The following is a 19,988-nucleotide window of genomic DNA, read 5'->3' as shown; positions in this document are numbered from 1 at the left end:
TTCCTACTCGATATGGCCCTGTTCACACATCCAAGCATCACGTTCACCCTTTTAGCTACAGAATCGCACTGGGAGCTCCAGTTCTGTTGCCCCCAAAGTCCTCTGCAGCATCACTGCTTTCCAGGATCCTGTCCCTCCTCCTAAGCATGACCCACGTTCTTTGTCCCTTGCATTTGGCTGTATCAAAAGGCATGTTGGTCAAATGAGCCCAGCTTACCAAGTGATGTATAAGTGACCTGTCCATCTTGCCACCACTTTGTGTGTCCGTTGCCCATCTTACTAGAACAATTTTCTCCTTCCAGAGCTCTGAGAAGGATAGTGAATAGTGTTGGACTGAGAACAGATCCCTGCGGGACCTCACTAGCAACAGGGAATGCTGCAGGGGTTTGGGGATAGTTGGCAGCTCCCTTCTTAAGCAAAAAACCTCAAGCAGCAAGGCCCTTACCAATGAGCTGTTGGGATAAGAGGAGAGCAGTTCTTCCCTGTGGATTGCACCACTCTGTACCACATCCTCATGCACAGCATTCCTCGGGAGAGGAGACACCCCCGGAGAGGCCTTTGCCCCTTGCATGTGAAATTCAGACGCCAAGCATGCACTTTGCCCAGGAAACCCTAGAGCTTTTGGAAACAGCAGGCAAAGGGCCAACAGCTGTAGAACTCCCAGGTAGCACATGGGGTAACACAGGGTCAGAGCCAGGCCCAGCTGACCGAGTTTTGGGGCCCTGTGCACTCTGGAAATTGGCAGGGGGCCCACCACTTTCCTTAAACTAGAACTCTGCTCCAGCTGCCTGTGCCCACTTATCCTGGCAGCCCCCACACATCCCAGCAGCCCTGACCTACATCCTTCTCACCCAACATCCGCCCACTTGCCCCCAGCCCCTCACCCACTGCCCCAGGGACCTTCCTGGCCACCAGCACCCTCTTCCCCCCATCTCAGCACCCTGCTCCCATCCCAAGCTAGGGCAGCTGCCCCTGATCGCAGTCACCCTCACCCAGCCCTGCGCTGCTCAGGTTTGACCCGGCAGCTCCCCTGTCATGATTGGAGAGCATGGTGCTGTGACCTGGTGCACGGGGTTACAGCACCACTCCAGCTTGGATTGGGGTTGTTTCCTGTGGGTGGAGGCTCCCTTGAGATGGGGGCCTTGTGCAAGTGCACCCAATGCATGCTGGGTAATCCCGGCCTGCTCTGAGCACTGGCCCTAGGAACGTGTGGCTAATGGAAACAGCAGCGCAGTGGAACCAGAGGCTTCAGGGAACCGGAGACACCAGCTCTGGGTCTGAGTGGTGACACCCAGAACCTCGGGGGCCTGTTTGGAGCCGGCCCCAGGGGGGCTGTGCACAAGTGGGCAGGGAACAGAATGCTTTGTCCCCCCCTGTGCAGGAGCGAGCCAGAATTCCACGGGAGAATGCAGCCCCGTCTCCCTGCTAGCCCTTCACTGTCTGAAGTGGGCATGAGAGGTGGGGCAGGGTGGTACTAAGTTCCCTTCCTCCCCTGCTGTGGGCATGGAGTGGGGAACACACTGTACTGGGGGCAGCACTATTGCTCCAGTGTGGGCTCCCTATGAGGAGCCAGCCAGGTGCTCGCCTGTGGGCTCCAGCTGCAATGTGGCCCTTCAGCAGGCCCGAGGGCTCTCAGGACAGAGTGGGTGAGTATGTTACTCCAAGGCAGCTGGGGCATAGCAGATGTGTCTCAAATCTCCCTGCACTGGGGCGATCGCTTCAGAGACCAAGTCATGGGGGAGCAAGGAAACCTACTCGCATTTGATTTCTGTCAAGCTTCTAAGCCTAGCTGCCAGCTTCTGCTTTCTGCCCCTGCTGGTGCTGAAATCGTCCTTCCTCCATTTCCAGCGCCAAGCCACAGAAACAGGGAGGGAGCAGAAAGAATTCGACATGATCTATAAAATTGAAGACGTGCCCCCATGGTACCTCTGCATCCTGCTTGGCTTTCAGGTAAGGAAGGAGAGAACAGAGGGCTCTGCCCCACTCTCTTGCTCCCAGTGCTGTTATGGTCATGACATACACACAGAGAAGTTAGGATATTCTGTGGTTTTTAATCTTTCTGGAAGGGTGCAATGTAACACCACTTTATGTCTTAAAATCTAGTCCCTTACCAACAAAAAGAAACAAAACCAGAGAGAGAAAAAGCAGGCTGCTCCCTAAAACAAGTATTACTCATTGTCTGGTGCAAACTGACAGTGACTCACACACTTCCCTACAGAGCTCTCTAGACTGCAAGCAGAACCAGATGAGGGTGGGGTGGGCAAGGGGAGCGAGCGGAGCAGGGTGGCTGCTATCAGGGGGAGCTGCCCTAGCTTGGGATGGGAGCAGGGTGCTGAACATTTAAAGTGATCGCTGTACAATTTTAATATAGTTTTCCCTATACCACATGCCCTTATACGTGACTCTGAGTTTCAGTCTCATTAGCAGTGGCAAGAGCAAACCCCTGACATTCAGAAGTCCAGCACAAGGCGCACATAGCACATTGGGACTTAAGTGTACCACAGCCTTGTGCAGAGGCGAACTTCATTCTCCCTGGGAATGGAGATGGGTTATCAGATCCTCCCAACAGCCTTAACCAAGGACTCCTTTCCCTTCCCCGCTCCAGCACTACCTGACCTGTTTCAGTGGGACGATCGCTGTCCCGTTCCTCCTGGCAGAGTCCCTGTGTGTGGGAAAGGACCAATACACAGTCAGCCAGCTCATCGGCACCATCTTCACCTGCGTTGGGATCACCACACTAATCCAGACCACGCTGGGGATCCGGTAGGTTGCACTCTATGGCAATTGTTCTCCACGCTTTCTTCTGGCTGTTGCTCCCTGTTGAACCATTCCACGGGAAGCTTTGAAAGCGAGGCAGAGCGGTAGCCTGATTGCAAATGAGGCTTTTCCTTCTTGCTCATGCAGACTCCCCCTGTTTCAAGCAAGCGCACTCGCCTTTCTGGTTCCTGCCAAGTCCATCCTGGCCCTGGAGAAATGGAAATGTCCCCCAGAAGGTAACTGAAGCTTCGTTTACAACCAGGTCATGCGGTAAAGACCATGAGTCACTTAACGGCCCCACCAAGTACAGCCCTTACAGGTAAGGATACAACAGGGCTCAAGGCCAGAAGAGGCCACCAGACCTCCACTAGCCTGAAGGGGCCACCACTAGCCTGACCTCCCGCATATCAGGCCAACAACCCAACCCGGGACCTGCACACTAATCCCAACAACCAAAAGGGGACCACGCCCATAGGAGACAGCGCTAGAATGAGCACGAACTAGGGGGGGGCTGAGATGCACCAGTGCCTGAGGCCCCTGCAGTGGCAGGGAACTGATTAAGTGAGAAATACCCAGAGGGTCTTGGCAAGCAACCTGCTCCCCACGCCACAGAGGAAGGTGAACCCCCCAAGGTCACTGCCAATCTGAGCTGGGAGAAAATTCCTGCCTTACCCCATGTAGTCCTGTGAGCAGGAACAGCCAGCCAAGCACCCAAAAGAGCGAACGCTCAGGGCCAGCACCGAGTCATGTCCCACCCTGCCGAGTGTCATGGCTGAAGCACCGCTATCAAGAGGTAGTATAGTCTAATGGGTAGGGCACCAGCCCAGGAGGCCGCGGCTCTGTTCCCAGTTCCTGCTGGGTGATTTGGAGCCAGTCCCTTCCTCTCTCTCTCTCTGCCTCTGTTTCCCCTCCCACACTGGTCTATTGAGGGCACGTCTACACAGCAAATGAAGATGTGATTGCAGCACCATTAGGCATGCCAGGGTTAGCCTGAATCCAGCTGGCATGGGTAATGTTGATCGTGGCGGCGCAGGCTTCGGCACAGGCAAGCCACCCCAGTACCAGCCCACCAGAGATCCTGGGTACCTACCTGGGCTGCTGGTCCATGCTGCTGCGTCTCCAGTGCTATTGTTGCCCATGCTGGGTAGATTAAAGCTCGCCCAGATATGCTACCAGTGTTACAATCCCACCTTTACCTGCAGAGTAGATGTACCCTTTGCCAGTCGGCTCTTTGGGGCAGAGATCGGTCCTCGCTCCGTGGGTACATGGTGCCAGCACAACGGGGTCTCTAGATTCCAAGGAGATGCACCAGTGTAAACAGGACTAGTGCAGCAGTGAATCATGCCCTAGGCGGCAGGGCCTGGAGCGCTGTTATCCCCGCGCGTCTAACAGCCTCGTTTTGCATCTTAGAGGAGATCTACGGCAATTGGACGTTACCGCTGAACACATCTCACGTGTGGCACCCGAGGATGAGAGAAGTAAGCTGTGCTCTGTGACTACATCGCCAGGGGCGTACGTGGATCAGGGGCCCTGGGGAGGAGTCTCACCAGGACACGGGAAAGAAGACTCCCCCCTCAGACAAATACCCAGCTTGCTTACGTCTCGGCCGCGTTAGGGCCACGCACCTTGGTGTTTATGGCCTCGTCGGTGGGGTAGCGTGAGCATGGATTGTTCAGCAGCACTGCAGCCTCCGCTCCCGGGTGAGATTCACCCCTGTGCAGGCGGCCAGTACAAAGTGTAGGTGCCACTTCTGTCCCTGGTAAACCACAGCAATTTCCCCCTCCTTCTGCAGTCATGTCCAGCCAAGGTGCACAAGCAGGAGGGCCCTCCAGGTGACTCTGGGTGCACTTGGCTGGACAATGGGAAATACCTTCAAACACATCTCAGGTCAGTGCTCAGACATGCCAGTAGCACCATAGCTGTGAATGGTGCTGGTGTCTGTCTCAGTGCAGAACAATGGAGAGGAAGCATTGCCTATTAGTTAGGACACTGGAATAGGATGTGGGAGACCTGTGCAGAATTCCCTGCTCTGCTCTGTACTTCCTGTGTGACACTGGGCAAGTCACTTAGTCTGTCTGCCTCCATTCTCAGCTGAGCAATGGGGCTAGCGCTGCCCTACCACACGGGGTGTGGGACGATAAATACCTTTAAGATAGTGTGGTGCTTTAAGATCTGCTGCTGGAAAGGGCTATGTAAGAGCCAGGTATCGTTATTAACAAGGTCTATGCTGATAGATGGAGAGATATCTAAATGACACCATCCTCCCTCAGCCCGGGAAGCTCCAATGTGCAAAAAAACCCAGTTTGGAATGGGACAGAATCTTCCAGGCTCTAGAGCATAAGCCAGCCTCTAACTATTGAGAGCTAGGAGGAATCATTCCCTCAGGGCTAGTTAGCCCCTAACAGCCCACTGCAGGGCTCCCTGCAGCTTCCGATGGAGAAGCTGGCGCTGGCCCCAGCTGGAGGCAGGATCCTGGGTTAGATAGAGCCCTGGTCTGATCCATTGTGGCAATTCCTGTGTCCAACGGAAGGTGGTCACCAGACAGCATCTCCTGCTGGCAAGTAGGCTAAGACCCAGAAAATGCAGATCATCGCTGGGCTGCCTGGCCACGGTGGAGAGTTTCAGAGCTGCTGGGTTTTATAACGTGTAAAGTGCAGTTATTCTCCAGTGGCTTAATCTTCTAACCAAACAAGAGGACTTACTTTACAGCAGCTACAAGAGTTCTGGCTCTCGCCCTGCACGCAAACAGGAGAGGCCTGGCCTGTGGCCTCCCAGACATCGTCCGACTGGAGTGACTGTGGCTCCCGGGCTTATTCACTAGTCAGCTTCATTTTACCCAAGACACATTTTATGTGGCTTTAGTCATTTGCTCTTCTTTGAACCAGGATGCAGCCATTTAGAATTGCTCTTGCATGATACTGGTGTGTCCCCTTATGCTGTTCAACCCAATCTTCTCTAACTTGTGAAGAGCATGGGCTGGACGGATGGATGGACGGATGGACGGATGGACGGACGGATATATATAGTGACTGGATGGATGGATATTCCCATTACCATCCCAGTCCAAGGTTCTTCCATGCTTTAATCCTTCCCCTTCCTCCATGATGAAGCCTTCCCCAGCACAACAGCTAAACCCTTGTAGCTGATGGCCACGGTGCTCCCTGCCCATGTGGGGCAGAATGTGCTGCCTTCACAGCCCCAGCAATGGGGGGCCGGGCTCAGCACGTGAGGTCAGAGCCATGCCAATGCCACTCGGCCTCCAGGCTCTCCCCTATCTCTGGCACCTGCACAGGCGGAGGAACCTGGCAGCATGTGACAGCTCTGAGCTGACCACATCTCCACACCTCACATGCTTTTTCCCTCCTTTTGCGCCATAGATCCAAGGGGCGATCATCGTGTCCAGCCTGGTGGAAGTGGTGATCGGGCTTGTGGGGCTGCCAGGAGCGCTGCTCAGCTACATTGGACCTCTCACCGTCACTCCCACCGTCTCCCTGATAGGACTGTCAGTCTTCCAAGCTGCGGGGGATCGCGCAGGATCTCACTGGGGCATTGCAGCACTGTACGCTCCTCGCTTATCATACAGAGACCAGCCACAGGGCTCACAGAGTGACATGCTGCTAGTACTTAGTGTCACACCCTCATGGGTATGCATATCTGGAGGAAAAATCTGGCCCTTAAGCTCCAAGTTACCCCCAGCTCAGGATTAAATTCCATCCTCAGACACATTTGCTGATTGCAGCGGGGTTTGCCCTATAGACCCGATCCTGCTCTTATTGAAGCCAATGGGAGTTTTGCCTACATTTGCACATTTCATATGGAAAACGTGCAGTGCTGCTCCATGTAACTTACAGCAATTGGTTTTTCATAATCAAGATCACTTGATAATGAGTATTCGAGCCAAAAAGGGGGGCAAAGGTTGAGAGGGGAAGAATAGATGACACTAGTCATTGCTTTGCTGAGTTTTCAATAGGATGCAAGGTTCAAAATCTGTCTGATAACTGATCTGTCTGTGTGTCTGTCTATCCTAGAAGCATATAGGGCACCAACCACCACCATATCAGAGCTGACTGAAAATACCATGAAAGTTCAACCTGTGTTTTTGTCCCAAATTAGGATGAAACATTGAAATATCAAAATTTTTGGCAGAGCAGAATGTTCTGAAAAATTGAATTTTCGTTGGGGAGCAAAAAGTTTGGAAAAATTTCTATTTGGAAATGTCAAAATATTTCAGCTCAGTTCTACATTAAGCTGTGTGTGCCTGAGCTGCACCAGTACCTCATGGGAGTTGTACTTCAGATGCCTCATGCCTCCATTCACCTCCATGGGCCAGGGTCCCTAGCCAGACTACATCTCCCATAATGCAACAGGGGCATGGGACTCTCAAGATGCACTGTGGCAGTTCAGCATGAAGGGAAACTGTGATGCATTGTGGGAGATGCAGTCCAGTCAGGGAGTCTGGCCAATAGAAGAAAATGGGGGCACAAGGCACCCAAATTACAACTCCCTTGAGGCCCTACCACAGCTCAGACAAACACAGGTTAACGTCAAACTGTCCCAAAACAAAACATTTGATTCAGTTGGACAAACCAAAATGTTTTGATTCAGCTGGACCTGACCCAAAGCAAAACATTTTTATTTGATTTTCCAAGTAGAAAATCAAAAAAATTCCATAAAATTGAAATTTTCCCTTGGAAAAATCTTGATTTTGCAGCCACTGCAGGAAAAAAACATTTTGACAGAAAATTCCTGAGCAGCTCCACTCAGCACCCAATACATCCTGCTGTTGTAGCCCAGCTAATGAACAGTGGATTAGCTTACTCCAGTCAACTAAACATATGTAACGCAAACACCTCACCGGGATTATCTTTCACCATTTACTTGTGACACGTTCTCAGAAAACAACAGCAACTCTGAACTTAGCAGACACAAAATGATGAATGAGGAAATTGGCCACTGGCACCTGCAGGCATGTTTGCCACACCAGCATGGATTGTGTGTTCTTCTCATACTCCAGAGCTGTTCTCCTTCCCATTTCTGCATAGCCTAATGGACACTGGCTTGCATGGACTGGCCCGTAACTGTTTAAAAGCATTTGGGTTCAAATACACTATTGTTAATATTATTTATGGTAGTGCCCAGGAGCGCCAGTCATGGACCACGATCCCGTTGCACTAGGTGCTGTATAAATGCAGAACAAAAAGATGAGCCCTTGCCCAGAGAGCGTACTATCTCTGGACAATGGTGCAATTCGGCCCTCAGGGAGTTCCCCTTCTGCATTTCCTAGGGATGTCCTAATGACTCTTTTTCTCTTTTCAATAGATCCATTTTTCTGATTGTTTTATTTGCCCAGTACCTGCGAAATGCGACCTTTCGGCTGCCTGGGTACAAATGGGGGAAAGGCTGTATTGTGTTCAGGCTACAGATCTTCAAAATGTTCCCGGTATGGACAGTCCCGTCCTCTGCTAATTATCAGTGACAGGTGAAACCTCCCACAGCTCAACGGTCTGGGTCAGATACATACCAGGGGGTCTCAGTCCTGTGACAGAAATGTCTATGAACGATCTACTGCTGCTGGGGCTGTGGTGTCGGGCTAACAATCACTAGCACTTACAGGTGGGCTGGAAAGGCAGAAAGCGTGGCCGTGGCTGTGGCATTTTCACACTAACCGTGCTGGCCAGAACCCAGGAAAGCGAAATACTTGCAAATGTGAAATAAACAGGGGAAAGACTGGAGTTAACTGAAATTTTCCAGACCTCAAAATACTGTCCTGGATGGGTGCGGGTGCTGGTGTCATCACCGCCCTCTAGAGTATGGACTGGGTACTATTCCACTGTGTAGCAGGGTCCTGCTACAGCTAGGGGCTGAGAGAGCTTCTTCAACGGGGCTGAATTGTGGGGTTGGATGTGCTAATTTCAAGCCCTGCTGTTGCCGTGCTGGTGTCAGCAGTCCCATAGCACAGGGATCTCTGTGAAACCATAGAGGTCCTGGAGTTGTTGGCACAGGTTGCGGGTTTTGATACCATGGTGGGCAATTCTTACTGTATTTGAAGCAGTTCTCCCGTCTGGCTGCCGGGGGGTGTTGCTGCTCTGTGTGCCTGGACAATTATGTTACATGGGCCTCTGTTTTTCATCCCCAGATCATCCTGGCCATCATGGTGGTCTGGCTGCTGTGCTATATTTTAACACTGACGGACGTTTTCCCACGCGATGCTGAGGCATATGGCTACAAGGCCAGGACAGACGCCAGGGGGAAAATCATGTCAACTGCACCCTGGTTCCGCCTACCATATCCTTGTGAGTGAACGTGAGATTCTCTCGTGACTGACTCTGTCCAATCACGAGGGATCAGGGGAAGTGTGTGCACGTTTCCGTGCAGTGCACAAGTCGGGTTTGCCTGCCATTGGTGCACATACCAGCCCAGCTTGCAGGACACTTTTGCACACTTCCCCAGGCAAGGCAAGGAGCTGGGGCACCTTGCCCCTGCTCAGTATCTTCCACTGATCCTCAGGATTTTCCCCCCTCGCTCTGCTCCCCATGCTGGAGCTCAGACTGGGGGAGTGAAATTACCCTTTCCCCTAATCAGATACTCAGCAGAAGCTGCTGGCAGGAAAAGATCACCTCTATCACCTCCCCTGGTGCACAGCACCATGCTGAGCCACTGGGGTCCATACTGATTCACAGGGAGAGGAGGCCATTGGTAACGCCCACAGCTGAGTGGGTGGCCCAGGAACAGAGGAGAGACGCGAAGGCTGGCTGGGTGTGGCCTAAGCTGGCATCCTCCTGCACAGGCACTGCCCCCGTGGCTGGCAACACCACCGTAGCAGAGAAGAAGGCTGGGCGGTTCTCAAGTAGCAACCTGCAACAGCAGAAGCTTATCTCCAGTGTGTGTGTGTTTGGGGAGGGCTCTAGGGGCTTGCAGCTTTTCCCACCCCCATTGCCTCACAGCTGGGTTTGGGCTGCCCGGGTCACCTGTGCCAAGCACAAGTCCCTGGTGGGCTTTGTCAGAAGGATAATGGCTGGGCAGCCTTTGCCAGCACACCCTGTGTCTGGTCCTCTGAGCTGGGCAGGGCGCGCTCCGGAACCCATGCTAGTGCGGCTCCTGAGCGGGCATGGCCATGTTCAGGGCTTGGGATGCCCGGGCTAGCTCATCCCTTGCTCTGCTTTCCCCGATGCAGGTCAGTGGGGCTTGCCCACCGTGACGGCAGCAGCTGTGTTAGGGATGTTCAGCGCTACCCTGGCTGGCATTATCGAGTCCATCGGGGATTACTACGCCTGTGCCAGGCTGGCAGGGGCTCCAGCGCCACCCATCCACGCTATTAATAGGTACGGTACAAGCAGCTCACCCATCTCTCTAAATCACACACGGGTTTGTGTGGGAGACCCAGGATTTGCACCACAGCAGGACGATTCCTACTGGGCAGCAGTGGGTGGGAGCCAGGACACCTGAGTTCTAGGCTAGCCAAGTTTTCAAATGCCCAGTGTTTGGCCCCTCCGTAACTTTGGCCTGACTTTCTAAGGGGCTACGCACCTGAAGCTCCAATGAGGTCAGCTGGAGCTGCAGTTTCAGCACCTTGAAAATGTAGGTGCCGAAACATGGCTGTTGGTGCTACCCTTTGGCACCCAAATTTGACAACCGTAACAGGCTTCTGTTTGGCACCCGTAACCTGGATGAGCTCGGCCTCCCCAGGTGGTAACTGGGACAACCCTCCCCACCTCCCATGTTTGTCGAGCATTTAGAACATGCAACATGCTGTGCAAGTGTCCCGTGCGTGAGTGTGAACCTCGCCCATGCTTTGTGCCAGGGACGGTTACAACGCGGCTGGGGCATGCCCCATCCATGGCTCTATTCCCCATCACAGGGGAACTGCTAGCCACTCGTGGCAGGCTATGTGTGTCGCACCCTTTCTCATCACATGGGAGCAGAAGCCGCTGGCTGGAAATTCTCCCACCACAGCCCTGCCCCGTCTGCACCCCCTCCAGTGGAGGCTGTGTCTGCCACATGCAATCTGCCCCTAAGTGCCCTCATGCATCCCTGCTCTCTCCAAATACTGCCCTGAGAGCTGCCGATGTGATGGGAAATGAAATTTCACCAAATGAAATTAATAGGCAGCAGATTTAAAACACACAAAAGGAAGTATTTCTTCACACAACGCAATCAACCTGTGGAACTGTCTGCCAGAGGGTGTTGTGAAGGCCAAGACTATAACAGGGTTCAAAAAAGAACTAGATAAATTCATGGAGGATAGGTCCATCAATGGCTATTAGCCAGGATGGGCAGGGATGGTGTCCCTAGTCTCTGTTTGCCAGAAGCTGGGAGTGGGCGACAGGGGATGGATCACTTGATGATACCTGTTCTGTTCATTCCCTCTGGGGCACCTGGCAGTGGCCACTGTCGGAAGACAGGATACTCGGTTAGATGGATCTTTGGTCTGACCCTGTATGGCCGTTCTTATGTTCTTATGAAATCTCTTGGATTGGCTTGTCTGTTTACAGAGGCATTTTTACAGAGGGGATCTCCTGTATCATAGCTGGGCTGCTGGGAACGGGCAACGGCTCCACATCCTCGAGCCCCAACATCGGCGTCTTGGGCATCACAAAGGTACCAGCCAGTGAGCTTCTTTGGACACCTTCCCTCTGTGCTGAGTCAGGAGGGATCGCTGCAAAGCTCTCGGCACCTGGACAGATCAGCTGGTGCCCAGCACAGCTACCTGCCTCTCACCTGGGCTGCAGAGAATATCAGCATCTTCCACTGGCATCCTGGTTATTTTGTGGGTGCAACAGAGGGTGCAGGGTTCAGGCTATAAAATCCTTCATGGATCCATAGACACCATGGCCCAGGTTTTTTCCTTACGAAGTAGCCCCTCTACGATGCTATTCCTAAGCCATAAAGAGGGCTTAAACGGCCCGTGCAATACTCTGCTCTTGAGGCTGGTGGGGGTTTTACAGCCAGCACAGAGCTGGCATAATAGCTCTCTCCAAGCCCCTGGTGTAGGTGATGGACTGGGGAAGCAAGAGATCAGGAAGAGGCATAAGAGCACATGGAAGCTGACACAACTTAGAGCAGTACTAGGGCTGCTCTAAGTTGCACCCAGAGCCCAGCATAACACTGAATTAGGAAGGTGCTGTGCTGGCTTAATGCCATTTTGTGTGCCCAGTGTAGAACCGAAGGAGCAGAAACTCTGGCCTATTCTCGCTCATAGTGCACTGGCCTGGCAGCTCCGCTCAGCTGAAAGTTGGTAGCCACAATTTGCTGGGTCTGGGGCAGGTGGCAGAGCGTTCTCAGCAGCCAAACCTCCATTCTTGGATTCACATTCCATCTGGGCCTGAGTCCCAGGTCAGTACAGGGTCTGTCTAGTTTCTGATGCTGGCCCTGAGGCCCTTCCTGGTCATTGTGTTTATATAAGGTGTGTCTGCAATAGCCCCTCTATGACACTGCTGTGGCAAGGAGAGGGCAGCCTCTTCGACCCCTGAGTCCTTGGACCTGCCTGGTTCCTCTTGCCTTGCAGTCAGAGTTCGCTTTCTGTCCCCGGCCACCTGTCAGTAATTCTAGCTATCTATGGTGCTTCTCTGCCCCCTCTTGTGTCTGAGTGCCTCCCACTCCCTGCATTTAACCTCACAACCCCACCGTGAGGTGGGGGGGGGGGGGGGATCCCAGAGCTTGGACTGCAGCCCAAGGCCAAAAATCAACAGTGCAATGAAACAGCCCCACGGCAGCGAGCACGAGTCAGCTGGCCCGGGCCAGCTGTGAGGTTTGAATTACAGTGTAGACGTACCCAAAGTGCCTTGCCCAGGAGCGTGGCAGGGCTAAGATTGGAGGGAAGATGCTGTAGAAGGGCTCAGACTTGCTGGTGTTTCTTACCCAGTGCAGGGTAGAGCATGCACCACTGAGACTAACTAATAGTGCTCAGCCCATAGCGAAAGCTCTGGCTCACCAGTCTCTCCCCATGAAACAGAACATCCCCCCCTCTTTAATTTCTAAAGTCTGATGCAGCTTGGTGCACTGAGCAGGGAGTGAGGAGGCCTGGGGCCTCAGCCACTGCATGAGCTTGCACAAACCTCACTGTATCTCAGTTTCCCCATCCCACTGTCACCCAGAAATCAGTGCCAGAGTCTGGGTATATTGTCAGTGCCGTGTATTTGTTTAGACTGTGTCACTCAGTCCTTGAGCAGAGGAAGTCACAGACAGCACCCAGAAAAACCACGTTCAGGGTTCTCAGAGAGCAACCCCGCTGCTGCAAAAATTCCCACTATGTTAGAGAGAGTAAGGCAACGAGCAACTCCTGTCCTGCTTGCAACAGCTCCCCCAAAAGGAACTGTATCACAAACCTAGCAACAACACAGCAGGTTTTCACAGACTGTGCCCTTGTTTGCGTGCTAAGAAAAGGAACTGGTAAAACTCTGGGTATGTCTACACAGCAAAAAACCCCGCAGGTGCGAGTCTCAGAGCCTGGGTCTATAGTCTCAGGCTTGCAGTGCTCCCACTACAGTGCTAAAAACAGCCATGTAGCCATTCCCACTCAGTCTGGAGCTTGGGCTGTGAAACTGTGTAGATGTACCCTACACAGAGGCATCTGGTGTCTCCCACCATAACAATACTTACCTCCTTTGGGAAGTGCTTTGAGATCTCTGGATGAACAGAGCGGTATAATAGCTACATATTATTAAGCCAGGAATGACTCTAGCCAATTTGCTTCACCTTGCTGCTGGTTTTCCTCTACAGGTGGGAAGCAGAAGAGTGGTGCAATATGGAGCTGGGATCATGCTTGTTTTGGGAACCATCGGCAAGTTCACGGCTCTGTTTGCCTCACTCCCTGACCCTATCCTCGGAGGGATGTTCTGTACATTATTCGGTAACGTACCTATAAAGATATGTTTATAAATGTAATCAGCAGGGTGTCAAGGCAAAATTAACATTAAATTGCCGTGCTCTTTCCTACCAATTGTTTCCTAATATATTCATTTAAATTTGATTTGCCTAAAGGTGACTTACAGAGCTTGCGCCAGGCTGAGATTTGCAACGCTGCCTAAGAGAGTTGGCTGCCCAGTGCCCATCAACATTGGCTTTGAAGCTCTCTACTTAAACTGCTTGCTTTCCTTTCAGAATCAGTTACAGGGAACAATCTCAAAGATGCAAAAGAACTGCAGCTCCATAGCATCACTGGGGATAGGGAGGGTAGCAGTGGGATGCACAACTACTGCCTGTATTCTAGGGTTCAAGTTTTCCTCCAAACCTAAGAGACTATCATTAGTGTGAGCTATACTTTTGTCTCTTGACCCTAAGTGGTGGGGCTGCCAATGCATTATAGCAGCCTTAGGCCTTGTCCATATTTAAAGTCAAATCAGTGTAACTTTAAATTGGTTTCAGAAGTGATTTAGTTAAACTAGTGCAGAATACAGTGTGACTGCAATTAATTCAATTTCAGGCTGGTTCATATTGATTTAGCTTAACTTGGTAATGAATCAATTTAAGCTAAATTGATATAAACCAGATTTAAATCAAATTAAGAGCGTCCACGCAGGTGTTTGCACCAGTCTGATTTTATCAGATTCAGATTGCTCTTTCAGGCTTGATCTACACTTCAAAGTTAAGTCAACATAGCATAGTCAGAGGTCTGAAAAAAATCACACCCCTTATTGACATAGCTGTGTCAGCCTAACCCCCGTGTAGACGCAGCTATGTCGACAGAAGCAACCCCTTCTGTCAATGTAGGCTGTGTCTACGCAATGAGTTAATGCCAGCATAGTTACGGCGATGTAACTATGCCAGTATAGTCTCTCTACCATTAGACATACCCTTAGTTAAACTGGTGCAACTTTCAGAATAGAGATGGCTTTAGTGGTACCTAATTTTTTGCCTCTCAGTCCCAATGACTCAGCAGGTGGCCACCTCTGCCTTGTCCAGAATGCACACAGACCCTTTGTGTCTGTAACAAGGCTGCGTTTTCTCTGTTTGCACATTTGCAGGAATGATCACAGCTGTTGGCCTTTCCAACCTGCAGTTCGTTGACATGAACTCATCCCGCAATCTTTTCATTCTGGGATTCGCAATGTTTTTTGGGCTGACGTTGCCAAACTACTTGGATTCACGCCCCAGTGCCATTAACACAGGTATGCCTCTCTGGATGAAAGCCTCAAAACATGCTTTATATCCCCTTTTAGTACTGCAGTGAATGGAGGACTCTACTGAACTCCTGGCATCTAGTAAGATAGGAATGTGGGTCTCTTGGGCACTATGCTAATGCGTGGTATAAATGATTATCAATATTGCAATTCTTAATTATGATGGAATGACATTAGGAATTTTATGTAGCTTCCATAGGAATGTGGGGGGCTTTAGGGCGTTTGTCATGCTCCAAATGAGATCTAAACCCTAGTTAGCTTGCTTTTGTTTGCAGCTGTTGGTCTCTTCTCCCTTTTGATATGTGCCTATAGCTACTCTCAGCATTTCAACATAGAAGTGTGCTTTGTAAACTAGATTTTTAGGAACTCTAATAAAACAAAATGGACAAGGGGATACGAGATAACACATACACTGAGTCAGTGGGCCTGAGATACTCATATAAGCAGAGTTACAAGGGAAGGCAGGTAGATAAAATAGATGTCTTGGAATATCAATTTAATCTAATCTGGGCCCACAAATACCTTCGTCATAATCATAAAGTTATTGATTGCATGGCATCACTGGTGTTCATTGGTAGAAAAGAGCCAGTCCTCCTTAAATACACACACTCTAGTCTTATTTTTCTTTTTCAGACAGAAGATAGTAGCATCTAACCTTGTGCTCCGTGTTAATTGGTGTAACATTCTGCATGTTTTGTAGGTGTTCCTGAAGTCGACCAAATATTAACAGTGCTGTTAACAACGGAAATGTTTGTTGGGGGTGGCATTGCCTTCATATTGGACAACACCATTCCAGGTACAGCCATTGCAAGCTTTCACAAGGCCTTATAATGCACTGGTGCTGTCAGCGGCTTGACTCACTTTGTGCATGTCTGGTTGTACACTGTTTTAGTTATGATTTCAGTCCTGGCTGGAGAAGCTGAGCTATATTAATTGTTGTTGGAGAACTATCTTCTGGCAGAATCAGTGATTCAGGGTTGTAGCTGGAGGTAGAGCAGGATTTGTATGCGATAAGAGACTCTCTCTTTGAATATAGTTAGAACAGTGATACTCAGACCTCAGTGGTTCAGGAGCCAAATCAGTGATCAATGTTATGCAAAAGAGCCACAGTTGTGTGAATTCATTGTTTCATTTACTAGTTATATATATATATATATTATGCTCACAGCAAAATGACTCACCAAGTATTCAACAATTGGTTAATAACATAGTGAAAGCATCCTGATTGGTTAATAACATAGATCGGTTATTAATTAAATCACAGTGTTTTAATATCATAGGCAGGATACACATTAAAGAGCCACTGGTGACTCATGAGCCTCAGTCTGAGTATCACTGGCCCAGCACAGTAGGGCCCTGTCTTGATTGGGTTCGCCAAGTGCTAAATAATAGGAAAAGAAAAGCTTTGAGAGAGGAATCTATTGAGTAATTAATTCCATATAATGATGGGTAAAACTGGTCAGTCCTTCCTGTATATCCCATCTCATTCCCTGACAACAAAGGGTCACTCAGTGAAGTTAAACTATGAGGACATATTTTATGTAGCACATACTCAACCCGTGGAACTCACTGCTGCAGAAAAACACTGAATCAAACACAATGGTAGAGTTTGTTTTTAAAAAGGGTGGGATAATTTTACAAACACTAGCAAGATAGGTAGCACTACAAGCTTGATCCTGCCATGTTTCCTGTATGCAGAGGTCTCACTGGAACTCAGGCTCATTTTAACTGCATCTCCCATCCCCTGAAAGCATAAGATTGCATTACCTCTCTTTCAGGTATAAAAGATAGGGGTGTTCCCCCCTACGTAGAGCATTGAATAACTGGCCAGGTGCATTTTTCTGTCTTTTTGGAAGCATCACGCCCCGGCCATTTCAGAAGGCAGGACACCAGCCTAGTCCATGGTCTGAGCTGCTGTGGAACAATCCTTTCTCCGGACCACTGTTTGTGCAGAACTTGAACCACATCCAGTGAAGGTTACTTTGAATGAATAAGCTATTTAGTTATTTTGCTGTCCTTACACTCAGGATCTCTCACTCTCCCCAGGGACACAGGAGGAGCGTGGGCTGGTTCAGTGGAAGGCCGGAGCACATGCAGACAGAACCACAGCTGCAAATTTGAAAAGCTACGATTTTCCATTTGGAATGAGTGTGGTAAAAAGGATCCAGTGGTTCACATATGTGCCAGTATGCCCTGTTTTCAAGGGATTTCGTTCAAGAACAAAAAGGAATTGTGACACAATGGAAAACGTACAAGAGAACACAGACAACCTGTTCATATGTACTAAGGTCTGAAAGACTCCTGTAATGTGACAAGCACAAGTTGTTCAGTGCCAGTTAGGTACAATGTACCACAGTTCTAGTTCCGTAGGTTACTGAAGGAAGGCCAGGGCAGAGAGCAGTGTCAAACTGAAGAGGGGAGAACAAGGGGATCAGTTCATAGGGGTTCCCGCATAGCTTTGATTCATGTCCCTGTGGAGTCTACAAAGGGCAACACACCCTAGTTTGAGTCATCTTTATGCTGTACTGTACATTTGGTCTAAGCATGTGAGACAGTTGTGGCCTGCTTTCTCTTGAGATCGCCCAAGCCTTCAGTATTGTACATGTGGCTAGTGTGTGTCATCCTAACAAACCCCAAAGCAGCTCAGCCAAAACAGCAAAGGTGTGGCTAGATTGACTTCAAAACAACTTTTGCATAGTTTCCAATTCTAACCCCAAACTGGTTTAAGATTTGTTCAAAACTTGGCTCAGATTCACTAGAATGTTTATGAATCTAGGCAAAACTAGCCCAAGTTTTACACAGCTCAACTGGTCATCCTGTGTAATAAACTGCTACCTGGACACTCTGGGCTAAATTCATTTCTGGTGTAACTCCATAAACTTCAGACGACTTATACCAGGGATTAATTCTGGATCAGCATGGCCACCATGGCACACTTAATATGGAGACTATGATGCTTTTTTGGGGATAATGTATTCGATACATTAATATTCCAAATCATTTGTTTCTCTGTTTTCATTGACAGTGGAGAGAACTGCCCCTTATATTTGCCTAACTAGTCCTGCAGCGTAACCCTGGAAAAGTTTATGTTGGATAGCTCTGCTACACCGACCATCTTTCCTATTGCCTGTTACATTGAGCGTAAACTACCTTGGCCTTTGCCACACTGCTATTTAATGGACAATTAATAGTTAAGATTTTTGCAGGCGGGTGTTAGAATTCTTGATCTGTCATGCATGGAGGCCCATTAACACCTACCTGAATCCCTGATCCAATGGGCTGAGGTTCAGAATCTTGTTAGCACAGGCTCTGATGGATAGCATCAATGTAGCGATGACCTCCACACTCAGCAGTTCATGACCAGAGTAAAGCAGCGTTTTTCCACCTTGTGAAGAAAGTTCTGCTAGACAAATGATGCACCAATAACAGCTGAGCAACTACCTAACTTTCAATAGTTTGCATAAGTATAATTAGATCTTAAATAACTTAATTATGTCCAAGGATGAACAGACAAGCTCGTTTTCTGAGCTGCCGTGGCTCTGCAGGGCTAAGACAAGTAAACATGAGAAACTGACTCTGAACACAGGATCAGATATCGTGCCCAGTCACTTGCAGAAATTTCCTACTAGGCAATTCTGGAAAGAAACCACTACATCAAGTCATACCTGTGAACGCATCTCCCTAGGAAATGGAATGCACAAGCACTGCAGCTTGACTGGACTGAATATGGATATGTTTAATGCAAAGGTGATCCCGCCCTGGACCCTGATGAATTGCCCTGTTAACACCAAAATGCAGCTTGTGACTGGATATGCAAGTGTGCCTGAGCTCCCTTGCTGATGAGTGATACGATCTAAAAGGGGAGGGCCTCTATGTGACTGACCAGCAACGCTCCCAGAGAACACCCACTGCCACTTTGAATATCATTAATAAACTTCTCATACTACACATGCTTTGTTAGCTCTTTTCTGTTGTCTAAGTCATTTTAAAGATTCTTGGTTGCATTACTACTCTACCACTAGTAGGCTCCTACATATAGTGTATGCAAGTGACAGGTTTCAGAGTAACAGCCGTGTTAGTGAAGTGAGCTGTAGCTCACGAAAGCTTATGCTCAAATAAATTGGTTAGTCTCTAAGGTGCCACAAGTACTCCTTTTCTGCATGCAAGTGAGAGCATTTAGCAGCCACATGCCTCCATAGCATCACATCTCAGAATTCAATCAAGTCGACACACCGAGAGTTTGGAGACCCTTTCAAAGACAACTAAGGCTGGAGGAGGAAGTGGTGTTGGCAATGCAGGAGCACTCTTCTGGGGTGAAATTCACCCTACTCCCCAGCTCCGGGGGTGGGGGGGGAGGGGGACCCTAGTGGTGTGGCATTTCATTTTTTTTTTTTTTTTTTTTTTTTTACACTTGACACATTTCACCTAACATTTGATACTGATATTAGGCTCTAAGCACTATTCTGCAAAGGAAATGTAAGAAAGGAAGTGATGAGATCAAGGTTTTTGTTGCATCCCTTAAGAAGTCAGCTACAGACCTGACGAGACGTGTATTAGAAAGGGGAATGATGATTTAGGAGGGGACAGGGCTAGTAAATGGAGACAGATGTCATAAGATGTTGGAAAGGCCAGTGGGTGCAGTTTGAGGTTAGTTGGTCTAGTTTGGTAGAATCTGTAAATATCTTGAAAGTGGGCATGGCCTCCAATAGTGTGGATTTATACTAGATTGTCAAATTCATCTTATTTTCCCCCCTAATCTCCAGAGATTCTTCTAGGTGGTGATTTCTCATTCTAAATGTAGAAAATATTAAAGTTGCTGATCAGTACTAGAAATGGGTGCTTAGATTACCAAATACCAGTGTGTGAATAAATTACTCAACATGCCTACAATCAGAAGAGGAAGCAATCCAATAGATTTGAATGGAAACAAAGCTTCTAAAATAAAATGCTGGCATTGTCAAGAGTACATATAAGTAGAAGGACAGAAAGGATTTGGGTTCATCTCAGAGAAAGTCAGTTCAGCATTAAGTGCACCATTAAACAAAGCTAGCTGGGTGGAAATTAGGATCCATCTCTATTCTGCCAACACTTTGAAGCTACCCACTATACCCA

General features: G+C 49.3%; 1 protein-coding gene across 3 annotated transcripts in view; it reads left to right on the top strand.

The window, feature by feature from the left end:
* Positions 1 to 18,720, top strand: part of SLC23A1 (solute carrier family 23 member 1) — a 28,405-nt gene extending 9,685 nt beyond the window's left edge. For 2 of the 3 annotated variants that reach the window (XM_043552730.1, XM_043552729.1), the window contains 14 exons: positions 1,849 to 1,950; positions 2,606 to 2,763; positions 2,905 to 2,993; positions 4,168 to 4,235; positions 6,135 to 6,316; positions 8,077 to 8,197; positions 8,894 to 9,050; positions 9,932 to 10,079; positions 11,250 to 11,355; positions 13,477 to 13,606; positions 14,721 to 14,864; positions 15,577 to 15,672; positions 16,923 to 17,164; positions 17,902 to 18,720. In XM_043552730.1, the coding sequence (XP_043408665.1) occupies positions 1,849 to 1,950; positions 2,606 to 2,763; positions 2,905 to 2,993; positions 4,168 to 4,235; positions 6,135 to 6,316; positions 8,077 to 8,197; positions 8,894 to 9,050; positions 9,932 to 10,079; positions 11,250 to 11,355; positions 13,477 to 13,606; positions 14,721 to 14,864; positions 15,577 to 15,672; positions 16,923 to 17,164; positions 17,902 to 17,931 (1,773 nt within the window). In that variant the 3' untranslated portion in view covers positions 17,932 to 18,720. The other variant, XM_043552731.1, reaches the window with a different exon arrangement.
* Positions 18,721 to 19,988: the final 1,268 nt, after the last annotated feature.

Source organism: Chelonia mydas, chromosome 8 (assembly GCF_015237465.2).
Source record: "Chelonia mydas isolate rCheMyd1 chromosome 8, rCheMyd1.pri.v2, whole genome shotgun sequence".
Classification (NCBI taxonomy): domain Eukaryota; kingdom Metazoa; phylum Chordata; order Testudines; family Cheloniidae; genus Chelonia; species Chelonia mydas.
This window is presented reverse-complemented; position numbering and strand designations above follow the sequence as displayed.